A 13,456-nucleotide genomic window follows, 5' to 3' on the forward strand; every position below is an offset into this window, starting at 1 on the left:
TCTGTGTTCCCTCTCTAGTACAGCTTCCAGCTCGGGGCCAGAGGAAACACTGCATTCACATCCAGGTCCAACCTGATGTGTTCTTTCCCTCCGTTACATGTTAAGTATAAAAGTGAGTCTGACTTTGCATAGGTCTTAATGTCTCAGGGATTGGCTTTCATCTCTAAGTATAGCTCTTAGATATACTAAGAATATTTCTAAGTATATCTCTGCTCTCTTAGGAGCCAGTCATGGCTACATCATTCATAAATCTTTAGAAAGCTTTTTATATCTCCTAACTCTATACATGTATCTCTTAAATTTAGTTCATGTTAGTTTGCTTACTTGGTTGACTCTGTGTGCCTTTGGACAGGGCCTGCATGAGCACAGCCAACATCTGCCTCTCTGGATCTCATTTCAGCTCTTGGGGTAGCCAAATCTCAAAGGACATCTCCCCTCACCTGAGCTCTCATTTCGAGGCTTTGATGAATAATCCTTCTATATGCAACTTTCAGAAATCAGGGGCTCATATTTTGTTCCTTTGCCTTTGCCTTTTCAGACTGAAGGATTCAGGTTTCATCTGTCCTCCTGTGCGTCCCTCCCCATCCTTTTCATCTTTCTAGAGCTTGCTGGACTCTGGTGCTCCTCTACATCCAGTGGTTGATCTTTTGATGAACAGACTTGCTCAGGATATTTCCGGATCTAGCATGCTACATTTTATGTGAGGGTGGAATATGGTTTTTCTGTTTTCTTTTTTTTTTAAGATTTTATTTTTAAGTAATCTCAACACCAAATATGGGGCTCGTACTTACAACCCTGAGATCAAGAGTTGCAAACTTTACTGACTGAGCCTGCGAGGTGCCCCTTCTGTTCTGTTTGTCTCCTCTGGGCCACATACCTCTTTAGATACTTAGCGACGATCCGTAGTGCGTGGACTGCCCAAATATCGCTGATTGGGTTGCTGCCCTGATATGCTGGCCGAGTGATAGGATTTGAAGGGCAAGGGCTCCGCATGTGATAGGGGAGGGCAGTGTAGGATTCCAGGGCATGGCTAACAGGAAATATTTGAAACACATAGATTGAAAGTACCTTTCTCTTTTTTGCCCTCCATTCAGATTACAAACTCTTTTGGACATGTTAGGTATTCATTCCATTGCAGATATGCTATGTAGCAGTGATAATCCCAGTACATCCCACCAGGTCAGACTTTGGCCCCCAACAGTCATTGCTTATTATAGAAATTAACACAGTGAAGTTTATACGAATAGCACTACAGTGTTTTTTGACCAGTATGTGTTACTGGATTACATATGGCTCTTTTCTAGTGCAAATAAATCAAATAAATCTCTAGTGCAAATAAAAATTTTTACATATTTGAGTCATGAAGAAAAGCACTGAATCTAAAAAATGATTTCCTTGTAAAATATATTTACCATTTTATACCTTGTACTGATCAAATATCATATTACCTAAGGAGGGCTGTAGTTACATTGTGCCTCCTATTGAGAGTATGTTGCAGTGGGTGAGAACACAGATGCTGGTGTCAGCTGTAAATCTTGCCACAAGACCTTCCTGCTGAGGGCTTGGGGTAAGTCACTACCTACCCTGTGACTCTAAAACAAGGCAAATAATAATATGTCTTCCTGGTGCTGCTGTGAAAATTAAATGAGGTGGTACATGTAAAGCACTTAAAATAATAACTTAGAATAGCCTGTTGTAAAACTTACAATTCACCATTATTATTAATTTTTGCCCTGAAAAAAATTCAATTTTTTTTTCTGACATGCCTTAAACTAAAGGTTGGCTATTTCAAGAACCAAGTTTCAGAGTTTCCTCCACCTGCTGGCCTGCCATCAATTCTAATAAAGAAAACATATAACCATCTAGATCAATGATGCTTTGGGAGCACACTATAACATGAACTGTTTTGGGCATGATAATTCAGTCTTAAAATGGAGAATTTCTTCTATACATGAGAAGCAGATAAAAGCTTTTGAACAAACCATTGAAAAAAATTTTAAGTAAAGTTGGTAGATGGATGCTGTGGCCTTATGGTTCTAAATCTGTGGAATCTGTGCAACAATGCAAGAATGAGGCATCCATGTCAGGAGAATGGGGTGGCAGTGAGTCCACTGAGGTGTAGTCAGACCCCTAACCTGCATGCATCTCAATTCTGAGATCAAGAGCAGATCTGTCTCTCAGGGTCAGACTCCCAGAGTTGAGCTCACAAAAACTGTATGTAGAACCTAGAAGTCTGATTATTGATTTATTGAGATTGGTTGATTTATTGATATGATTGAGAAATATAAGGAAATGTACAACTGAGGGGCACAGATATCCAAGCCTTTTGATGGCATCTTTTCTCCCTAACATGAGGTCCTATGGATGCCAAATGATGATCAGAAGGCCTATGGAGTCCTAATAGAGGGACCTGCCTATAAGCTGAATACATGGGTATGTCCAGCTTCAGAACAGGCCACTTGGCCTCAAAGGCAGATTCCTCAGGCTAGGTGTTCTCTCCCTCAAACAGTACTCAGAAGGACAACTACCATCAATCTCCTTTTTTCTGGGACCACCCTCCCTTTGATTGACAGTGAAGTCTTTGGGCCTATGAGTCACTCACTTAAAGGTGACTGTTTTGGTTTATTATTTATTTAGTATGTAATTTCCCATCAGAGAGGGTAATCTTATTTTTCTTATTTCCAAGTTATTAGGGGATGACTCTTCAAAGTACTGACAATGTTAACCGGGGTGGAGTTGGATACAATTTTCTCCGCTTTCTTGGCAAGCAACATAATGTAGTGAAAAAAGCAGACCATGGACTTGGGTAGATCTAGATGTGAATCCTGACTCTGCTACTTTCTGTTTGCATGAATTTTACTTGACAGATATTAACCAAATACCTATGATGTGAGAGTCACTGTGCCAAGGGGCAGGAATGGAGAAGTCAATAAGATGGTCCTCTCCTCATCAAACTCACAGTGCAGTGAAGGAAATAGACATGAGAAGTGGAAGTGTCCTAGAAAGAATGTATAGGTCACACAATGGGGAAGAGCAAAGAGTGGATTGGTCAGTTGTACTTGAGAGGAGGAAAGGGGGAGAATCAACAAAGAAGAAGAGTCATCAAGAAGAGAATGATCCAGTGGAACTGGAAGATGAATTCTCCAAACAGATAAAGAGCTAGCATTGGGAACATTCCAGGGCCAAAGAGACTTTGCCTTCAGGCATTAGGCATGGAAAACCACTATAAGACTTGTCAGGTAGAGGTGTGTGTATGTGTGTGTGCATGTGTGTATATGTGTGATGATTATATTGCATTCTGGGAGCTTGTTGAGGCCAGTATAGAGGACAGATGGAAGGATTATGGGATGGAAACAGAGAGACTGATATGGAGACTACTGCAATTATGTAAGCAAGAGCTGGGCAGGTATGAACCAAGGTGGGAACAATGAGGGTCAAGAGGAGGGAGCAGACAGGAGAAATTCAAGCAGGACAAGTGGTAGGAAATACTGGTTATGTGTGGGCATGACAAAGAAGTTCATAGTTAAGGGACTCAGGAGAAGCTGTGAGGTGGTAGGGTGGTGGTGGTGGTTAGAGAATTATCAGATTTCATCAAATTTAAGATGCCATGCATTATAAGACACACCATTAAAAAAAAAGGTAACACTGAGGAAGAAAACCATACTGTCATACCACAGATTTTAGGATGTGTTCTCAGTTCAGAGATGTTAGAATGTCAAAAAATGAACACATGCAAGTGGATGAAATAGGTAACTGCTCAGTGTGAAGTGTCTGTGGGTCTCTGTGAGGACACTGGAAGGACAGCACTCAGGGATCCATCAGTACATGCAGCTGAGACCAATGGAGCATGCACTTTGACGCTGGGAAGTTACTAAACATCTCAGAGCCAGGTTTCTTTTTCATATGGCGCAGAGCTGTGGTGAAGCAGTGATGTGTGTAAAGTGCTGCCATGGTGAGCACAGTCCAACTCAGGAGATATTAGCTCCCTTTCCTTCCCTCTTCTATGCTGTGGCATCCCTGGCTATTCCCTGCTTCGTGTAGCCATAGAGGCAGGTGTTGTGGGTCTGCACGCCAGCTCCAACTGCTCCTTTCGCTCTGTCCCTGTGGCAGCAGCTGTGGCTGGCATGGTCTATCCTGAACAGCGGGTCTGTGGCTCACCCAGGATCTCACCTAGTCATCAGCCTTTACACATTCCATGTTTTCATCTAGGAAAGCAGATAATGATGGCCAAAGCTGGGGATGTTGTGGAACACTAATCAATGAATGAAAGCAAGTGCTTTCAGCAAGAAAATACTGTCCATAGACTTAGGTACTGGAAAAGCCCCTCCAGATGACCCCAGTACCTACCAAAGCACATCGAAGCCACTGTTGGCAACCACCCGGTCAGGCATGTGCAGGGTATGCAGAGGATCGATGAGTCCCAGTGTTGGTTTGATGGCTCGCGAAGCAATGCCTAAGACAGGGATTTTCAATAGAGGCTATAGGTATGGACACCATTAAAAAAATTAAATTATTTTAGGATTTATTAACAATTATTAATAATTTATTAAAAATTTATTCTTAAAAATTAAAAATATGAGATGAGATTCATTCTTATGATAGGAGGCAGCAAGAAGAGTGGAAAGAGATCTGGAGTCAGAAATCTAGGTTTTTCAGTGGATATGAAGCTCCTTCTGGTTTGAAAGAGCCAAGTGTGCACATCTCTTCCCAGCTCTGGTTTGAATGATGTCACAAGCTATGGTGGGAGTATCTATACCAAAGAAATTGGCTAATACTACAAATTGGGGCTTATTTACTGATTAAATTCCAGAGAGATGGTTTACTAGCACAGTACTGGTTTGGGTCCTGGTTCTGCAACTTTCTATGTATCTTTGCGCAAGTCACTTAGTCTCTCTGAGTTCTCTGTTTAGATTAGATCATAACAATATAGGGCTTCTATCTCTCATAGCTGATAAAAGGATCATATTAGAAAATATTACATAAAAGTCTCTGAAAAACTATAAGGTAGAACTCAAGTATTGGCTACTGTTATCTTTAATAATGTCGAAGGATAATGTAGTTTAATTTTAAAAAGAAAAGTTACTATAAATATGCCCTCGAGGGATCCCTGGGTGGCGCAGCGGTTTAGCGCCTGCCTTTGGCCCAGGGCGCGATCCTGGAGACCCCGGATCAAATCCCATGTCGGGCTCCTGGTGCATGGAGCCTGCTTCTCCCTCTGCCTGTGTCTCTGCCTCTCTCTCTCTCTCTGTGACTATCATAAATAAATAAATTTAAAAAAAATTTTAAAAAATGCCCTCGAAAATCAATTTATTCTGCTACAAAGGCCTGGGACCTTTGGATATTTCTGGAATTATGGGAATGCTTAATATTTCGATTTGGGTAGTGGTTACACGGGTGTATCTATTTGTCAAAATTCATCAAATCAACTCTTAAAATGCATGCATTTTATTATATAAAAATTGTATCTCAATGAAACTGATTTAAAGTGTTGAAAAAAAAATGTTGAAAAGATGTCCAGGAAAGGGAATAACCATTCACCACTGACATACAGCTACTAACTTGGGCAGAGAAATGGCCAATCAAGATTATGGCATTTCAATATGCTTTTGTAGGTAACTGTCTAATAAACTTCAAAGAGAAGTTAAATTCTCTTTGAAGTTTATTAGACAATTTCATATTTTTATATGTATTGAAAAAAAAGGTGTGTATGCATACATACCCTTTCCTTAAATCTTTAAGTCCCTGATTTTTAAATATTAGGATTAAAGAAAAGAAGGTGGGGTTGAAAGGTAGGAGAGAGAATTAAACACAATTTTTATAGGCACAGTTCTTACCAGTTTTTACTTTCAAGGGTTCATAGTCAAAGATGGCAACTCCTGTAGTTTCACTCCCAGTTCCTGAGGTAGTTGGGACTTGAAAAAAATAATATTTAAATAAAGCATCTAAATAAGGGTCAGTGGAAATATTTAATTCAGCCTTAGGAAGCAAGGACCAAAGTTAGAGAAGGAAGCTTTGATGCCCCTATTGCTCACCAGATGTGTGTATCTATATTAATCCACATGTATGCTTTACATGTGTCAGAGTCTGTGTTAACATGCATGCATAATGGTATGCCTGTCAGCATTAACATGCATATTTAATGTGTATATGTGATGGCACTGTCTGCATTAATACACACATGTTTCACATGCATGGTGTCCATGTCTGCATGACATGTAGGCATGTCTAACAAATATGTGCACTTTGATGAGTATGTGTGATATCTGCTGTACCTGCATGAACACATATGTATGATGTCAGTGCCTGTGCCAACATGTATATGGGCATGACATGTATGTATGGTGTGTATGTTTAACATGCATGTGTAATGTCTGTTTCTGGGTCAACAGCGAGGAACTCTGGGAACTCTAGCACCAGGACTTAAGCAGCTGCAGCTGGGTATTCAAACACAGGCTGCTTGGCATCTCGGTTAGAAAACTCATATTTGCCTTCTCTAAAAGACATCTTTATTCCGTCTTGGCAGCAAGCACAGTAATGTTCTGCCTTCGCTGGGCTCCGTGGTTTTGTAGTTCTGTCAAGTTTCTAAACTTTACTAATCACCCCTCTGTGTGATGCTGACACAGTTTCACCAGAGGGTTCCATTTGCCAGACATCAATTATGTTGCTCCCTGCTGATTTCTCATTCACGTCAAAGCAGTTCATCTGCCTTCAACTTACTCCTATACCATCACAAGGCCCATTCACAGTGGGGGCTTATGGGGGGAGAAGAGAGAGGACAAAACTTTAGACAGATATTGTCCAGTTACCAGTTAGTGCATTTTAAGTATAAACTTTAAACAGTACTATGCTAACAGCCATAAAATAGGAGGGAAGAAAAGACCAAAAGATTCCAAGGTCTGCGTGGACAGACAAGCTATTCTGCTTTGGATTTGCGTATCTGTCCCCAGGGCAGCCAAAGAGCAGATGTTGCCCAGAGTGATGCAGCCATGCTGGCCACATGTCCCAGAACAGAGACAAAGCCCCAGGTCAGCTGAAGAGCCATTATGTGGAAGAAAGGGTTGAGTCAACATCAGAAAAATAATAGCCAATGTTCCCCTTATACTCCACAGTGGTTGGCAAAATGGGACAAAGCAGAGAGGGGTTTAGAAGACAAACCTGCCATTAGAGGGATATGATAATACGGGAACGATAACTTTCCCTCCTCCTTCACACAGTGATTTCCTAGCATAAATCTGCAAACTTTCCTACCACTGACCCAAACTGCCTCCCTCTGTGCAATAATGAAAATCAGGATTTTAAACATAAGTGAACTGCAATCTATTCTGCTCTCTCAACAATGTACTATGCTGACATGAAGAAATCAGAAATTAGCTTCAGCTAATTTCTTGCTTTCATTTTTCCTAAGGTCTTTTGCCAACTGCAAAATAAGACAGACAAACAACAGTCTTTACCTGCAATCAGAGGCTTAAGAGGCACAGACACAGGCTTTCCTTTCCCAATGGGGGCATTGACATAATCTAGGAAATCAGACTGAGGGCTGGATGCATACAGATTAGCAGCTTTACAGGTGTCCATGGTGGAGCCACCACCAACAGCAACATAGGCATCAAAAGCTCTCTTTTTGACAAACTCAATAGCTTCCATGAAACTTGGAGAAGGGAAAATAAAACCCATTATGTCATATTTTTTCAGGAATAAATTGCCACATAATTAAACAAGGCATGGAGCAAGTTTTAGGCAACAGTGATACATGTTGGCTTCTACAGAAAGTAAATAACAACAATAAAATAATACCTTCTATCAGTTGGTTCCACCCTCACATTATTGTAAACCTCAAAATTTATGCCATTCTTCACTAAGGAATCCATAACCATTTGTACAGGAGGGAGTTGGGAGAGGTTCTTGTCTGTCATCAAACAAACATTTTTAGCACCCATGTTTTGTAGGTCCTAAATAACAAAAATAATTTCTAATTAGGTTTAATTGACTGAGAACCGTAATAGACTCTCTCTCTGGCAGACTTAACACTGTACATTTTTAAAAACAAAGGACTCAATTGTTGTCAATTAGCACTTGTTTTAAAAGATATGTAACATTTATAGTGGAAGACTGTGGAAATTTTAAATACTTGCCATTCCTACTTCCTTTGTAACTCCCGCTCCATATCTAATATTTGAAACGGCCATCTGGAAAAAAAAAAAAAGATTTAGGTGTAGGGTGTGTTTCATTTCTAAAAACCTATCAATGAAATGAATGTTTTTTTATTGTATAGAGAATAAAGTAGATATTTCTTGGCATGGCCTTCATTTTAATTTATGACTCCTGAACTAGGAGGACACAAGAGATTTAAACAAATTATTATACAATAACAGTGTGATAAAAATTCGTAAGAATTCATTGCTCCTTATCCTTGGTTCAAAAGATTCCTTGGACCTCTTTTGGGATTGTTTTAATTGCAAAACTAAAGAAGATGTAACATACAACACATATAAATTGGAGTATTTGTATAACTGGGAATTTGTCCTATTTTGACGGTTGAACAAAAGTCAGTATTCTAGCCATTACTCATGTTATCAGAAGATAACCCTAACAAGGTACTTTGCTACATAGAGTGATCAAATAATAAGATTAGGGAACACCAATTAATAGATTTCAAATGAGATAATAATGCATTAGCAAAATAGTATTTTTTCAAGTCACTCATAAAAGAAAGAATGGATTGACTATATCTACCTCAAAGGCATAATCTGTTGTTTTCCCAGAAGGTGGAAATCCAGGAGCTAGGAATATAGAAATCTGTATCAGAGTAAGCCTCAAAAACAAGGGAAAAATATTATTTGGTAGTAAATTGGTATTTCAGCAGTGAACATAAGCATTTCCCTTAAAGAGCCTTACCTAAAAAGAAAAGAAAAAGCCTTACCTAAAATATATTTTCCAGTTTCATTGTTGCCTGTCAAATTTTGAAATTAAAACCTATATTTTAAGAGAATGTAGTGCTAACCTGATGCTGATTGTCTGAAAATGAAGCCATTTAAAATATTTTCTTCATTGAAATTGAAGTCTAAAAATCCTCTAGAAAAAACATACCCTCTAGACTCTGGAGTTGGATTACTGTTGGAGAACAACCATTAGTAAATTCATTAATTAGAGTCTTGCTTACAGTTCTTATAACAACTGTGATCAGTTGTTTGCATTAAATTTTTTTCCATGGAGGAAAAAATTATCACAGTAAGATATTTATATTTTTCAAGCTAAAGCCTGCAAAAACTTAGTTTTCTTTGTGAAATTTAATAAAAGTTTGTACAAACGATATTTCTTTGTAATGTATCAGGTTCTAGTTATGGCAAAAATGATTTCCTGTTGTATTGGAACAAGTCGTTCCACTTGCATCACTCCTGGTCAGTCATGAGATTGAAAAAAAATCTACAGCAACAATTTCCACTACCATTTTTTTTCTTTTTCTTTTTTTTTAAAGAACAAGCAACCACAACTAGACAATAGTCTACTTTTGGCTTTCTAAGGGCAAGGGTATCCTTAACGAAAATTCAAATTTCTTTGATTCTCATCAACTTTAAAGGAATATTCTATTCTTGCTACTGAAGTTTAGGAAAAGACATAAATTGAATCCTAGAAAATAGTGAGATTATCTTCCTTTAAATTATTAATTGTATTCTCCCAAACAGGAGACTACTAATTCTTTGTTGAGATCAACTAAGAATTGGAAAGGACCAGCTGAAGACAAAATTCTGCATATGTTCATGAGGACCTAAAAGGCTGAGCATGCTTTCATCTAGTAGACAGTCATTAATGACGGGAGGTCCCTTGGCTTGTCCTAAATGGTGAGCCACACCAGTGGCAGGAAAAAGTCTTCAGTCACTCTATCTGTTCTGCTCCCCAACAGGCTTCTCTAGGGTTCTGCTTAGTTTCCTGTATGGGCAGGCCCTCTCGTTTCCATTCTCACTGTGCTGTTTAGATTTGACCTTTCCTTCTGAGGGGTGAAATCAGTTTTTGTGTCAGTAATTCATGTGACATTCTGAGGACACATTGAAGCTACAATGAGCTTCCCGCTGCTCTGCGGACAATGGAGTTGGGAAGGATTAAGACGTTTGTGGGAACTGCAAACTTGTCATTATTTTTAATTACTAAGAAATAGAATGTTATTTTTTTTTTTTAACTGATACAAGTTTTTTTCTTCTAGGAGCCTCTGGTTTGTTCTTTAGCCATTTTCTTTCCTGAGATGTATCAAAACCTCCCAAAGATTTCATCTTGATTAATTCTGTTTAACTCAGACTACCTTAAAATCATATCTGTGCCACCAATTTTAGCTTTGGCAAATAATTCTATTTGAAATAGAAAAACATAGCATTAAATATATACTTGAGCCAAGCATATAATCAGTAGCATACGTTCAGCTACCATCATATAATTAGAACTACCTATTACCAGTTGCAAGTGAAAAGGCAACCATTTCAACTTTCCTCTCACATCCCTTGATTTATCCTTTGCCCAAGTATTATGAGTGCCAATGGAGGGATTGGAAATTTTGGCCACCTTAAAAACACAAAATGTATTATTACCTTGGGAGTAAGTATGAGAATGAGTTGGGCACTGGCATCTAGGGAAGAGGAAAAAAAGTTAACCCGGAAAACCAAAAGGTAGGAGGCTTTAATGTAATCACACTGCATTCTAGTCTTGAGATGCAATCAAGGTAGTAGCTACTGGCAAACGCTACATGGGAAAACCCAGAAATCATCGTGGACAAAAATCCACTCTGAGTCTTTCCAGTGTCGCAGGGTCATTCTTCCAGGAACTCTTCAATTATTCAGTGCTTGATAAATGCCTGCGGGAAGCTGAGAGAAGCCCTCTGGGGATACAAAGTAGTTTGAGGTGGGGTCTCAGTGCTCCTATGAGGTCCCAGCTCTTTTCCCAGGTTAGGAGCTTTGACCAAAGTGACCCAAGGTTAATCACTCAGTGCACCTGCCTTCCCCTTCCCCTCCACCCAGGGAACTTGTGTTTTCCCATTGTCTACTAGGTGTTTAATTTTCTTGAGCCTGACTCTGGCCCGGGCCTCCGAGAAGCCCTCGGTGGGCCTGCAGGCCTCGCTGGTGCCCACCTGGGCCCTCCATCCTTTCTCCGCCGGCCCCCGCGCCCCCACCCCGGGCTCCTCCACCTGCTGCTCCCCTCCTCGCTCCCCAGGGGCCTCAAGTGCGCTCTCGCCCGTCACTCTCCCCTCCCCAGGCCCTCACCCCTCCGCGGTTCCCAGTCCCTTCTCCACCCGTGGCTCGGTCCCCGCGCAGTCCCGCTCCCTGCCGTCCGCCGGGCGCTCCAATCTCCCAGCGGGGCTTTAGGTTTCTGTTTCCTGCAGGTGACCTGGTCCCAGAGGGGTCCCCGTAGATACGTGAGGCCATAACTGCCCCGTCCTCCGTCTCCCACCCCTCCCCACCCCCACCCCCTTCAAATCTGGAGCGAGAACATCTGGGGGGTAGAGTGGAGAAGGAAGCAAAGTGTCGAACTCCAGGGTGGTCGAGACCTCAAAACCCGACGAGGCTAAGCGGACGTGCAGGCTCCCGCGAGTCGAGGCTGCCACCTGCTGGACACGCCTGAGCACGCCACGTGCGGAGCGTCCCGGGAGCACCCCGGCCGGCCTGAGCCAGTCTCAGGTGGCTGCAGGGAAAACAGCAGGCAAGGCCAAGTCCTTCGCAGGTGGGCTTTCTTTGGAGGATTTTCCCCGCTTTGCACCCCCCAAGGACCAGAAAGCGGAGGCAAAGGGATGAAAACATCCAGTCTCAGAACTTCCCAGTACCTCGGGCTGTGGGAACACAGGCTTTCTACACCCTTCTTTTATTCTTTTATTTTATATTTTCTTTTATTTTATATTTTTAAGGTTTCTTTTATTTTATATTTATTCTTTTATTTTATATTTTTATAATATTAAAATCCTTTTTTTATTCTTTTATTTTATATTTTTATAAAGTTCTGAGGCCACCTCAACTAATCATTTCTACTTCTTACTTGTGGTTTGAATCCCATCCTCTTTTGCCTCCTTAGTACTTCTATCTCTCCTGTGTTCCCTGGTGTTCCCCCTCACTCAATCTTTGTCATATTTAAGAGTTTGATGCTTCAAAGCCTCAACCTCTTGTCCCCTCTGGCTTGCTCACCCTCTCTGGGTCTCCTCCCCTGGCCTAGGTCTGGTGGCTCTATTTTCTTGCCTCCCACGCATTGCTTGGTCCCCTGAAATCTGGCTGTTGTCTCAGCAAGTCCCAGCTTTCCTGCTGTATCCTTATTCTCAGACCCATCCCCCACCAAGCACCTTATTCTCCTAGCAATGAACACTGTGGGCCACCCCCTCCTTGGGTCGGTGAAATGCTTTCCTTGTTTTCCAGGATTCCCTACTCTCCTGGGTTTCTTCTAATTATTCTTTCTCCAGCTCCTTTTCCACTCCACTCATTCCTTAAATGTTGGGTTCTATCCTGGGCTCACCCCTCACCCTTTATAGCAAACCACCTGTCAGGCCCCCCCCCCCCCCCCCCAATATTTCTGTACCCAAATCCATCCACTTCTCTTGGGTCCTTTGCCAATCTCTGGTTTCAGTGTCATCTCTCATCTGGATAATGACAGTGTTCCTAACAAGCTTCTCTTGGTTCTACCATTGCCACACAGTGGCCAGGGGCTTATTCCCAATGATGCTTTGCTTCCCCCTCCCATGGCTCTTTGGATAAAGTTCAGATCTGGCCCTGCCTCACCAGCCCAGCTAATCTCTCTAGCCTGGTCCCTCGTCTCGCTCCATCTCTGGAGTTCTGGGAAAATTTGTTCTTTTCCTTGAATGGGCTACACATTCTCTTTTGTGCCTCCAGAACTTTATCCTTGTTATTTCCTCTGCCAGGAACACGTTTCCTCCTCTTCTTCTGGGTAATTTGTGTCCTTTCCCCTTGGGCAAGGCTGGAGGCCCCAGGCAGGCACTCTCCCTCTGTGGTCTGTACCATGCCTCCCTCCCCATTAGAACCATTATCACACTGTATTATTGGTATTGTTGTGTGTCTTTTCCTGCCAAGACACAGAACATGAGCTGTGGTAGGGAGAACAGATTGTGGGCTCCCCCACCTTCTTAGGATAGCCGGAAACCACTGATGGGGATTTTCTACACTTCCTGAAAAGCAGAAGAAACCAGGGTTAGAGCAAGGCTCTCATCTCCCTACCCTCTGGCTCTGGCCTGATGATTCTGGCCTTCCTCCGGGTATCACTGGCCAAGATAAACTGGCCAAGCTTTCAACCAAGGTCAGCCCCTCTCCTGTCCACTAAATCTTAGCCTGCTTCATTTAGCTGACTATACCTGCTCTAATTTCTCTTTTCCCATTCTCTCTGGGACCCCATCCAACTGACCTTTGGGCTATGACTCCACTAACAGCTTACCAGGTCACTAATGCCCTTCACCTTGCTAATAAACCACTCAGTTCTC

At 41.6% G+C, this 13,456-nt stretch overlaps 1 protein-coding gene across 3 annotated transcripts in view; it reads right to left on the reverse strand.

Annotated features, from left to right (window-relative positions):
* The window catches only part of ADHFE1 (alcohol dehydrogenase iron containing 1), a 33,627-nt gene that overhangs the window by 16,394 nt on the left and 3,777 nt on the right, over positions 1-13,456 (reverse strand). For all 3 annotated transcript variants that reach the window (XM_072734621.1, XM_072734624.1, XM_072734623.1), the window contains 8 exons: positions 10,578-10,615; positions 8,734-8,780; positions 8,133-8,186; positions 7,795-7,949; positions 7,452-7,648; positions 5,835-5,912; positions 4,348-4,453; positions 878-1,030 (listed from right to left, as the gene is read on the reverse strand). In XM_072734621.1, the coding sequence (XP_072590722.1) occupies positions 878-1,030; positions 4,348-4,453; positions 5,835-5,912; positions 7,452-7,648; positions 7,795-7,949; positions 8,133-8,186; positions 8,734-8,780; positions 10,578-10,615 (828 nt within the window). The remainder of the gene's footprint in view (positions 1-877; positions 1,031-4,347; positions 4,454-5,834; positions 5,913-7,451; positions 7,649-7,794; positions 7,950-8,132; positions 8,187-8,733; positions 8,781-10,577; positions 10,616-13,456) is intronic.

Source organism: Vulpes vulpes, chromosome 13, assembly GCF_048418805.1.
Source record: "Vulpes vulpes isolate BD-2025 chromosome 13, VulVul3, whole genome shotgun sequence".
NCBI lineage: Eukaryota > Metazoa > Chordata > Mammalia > Carnivora > Canidae > Vulpes > Vulpes vulpes.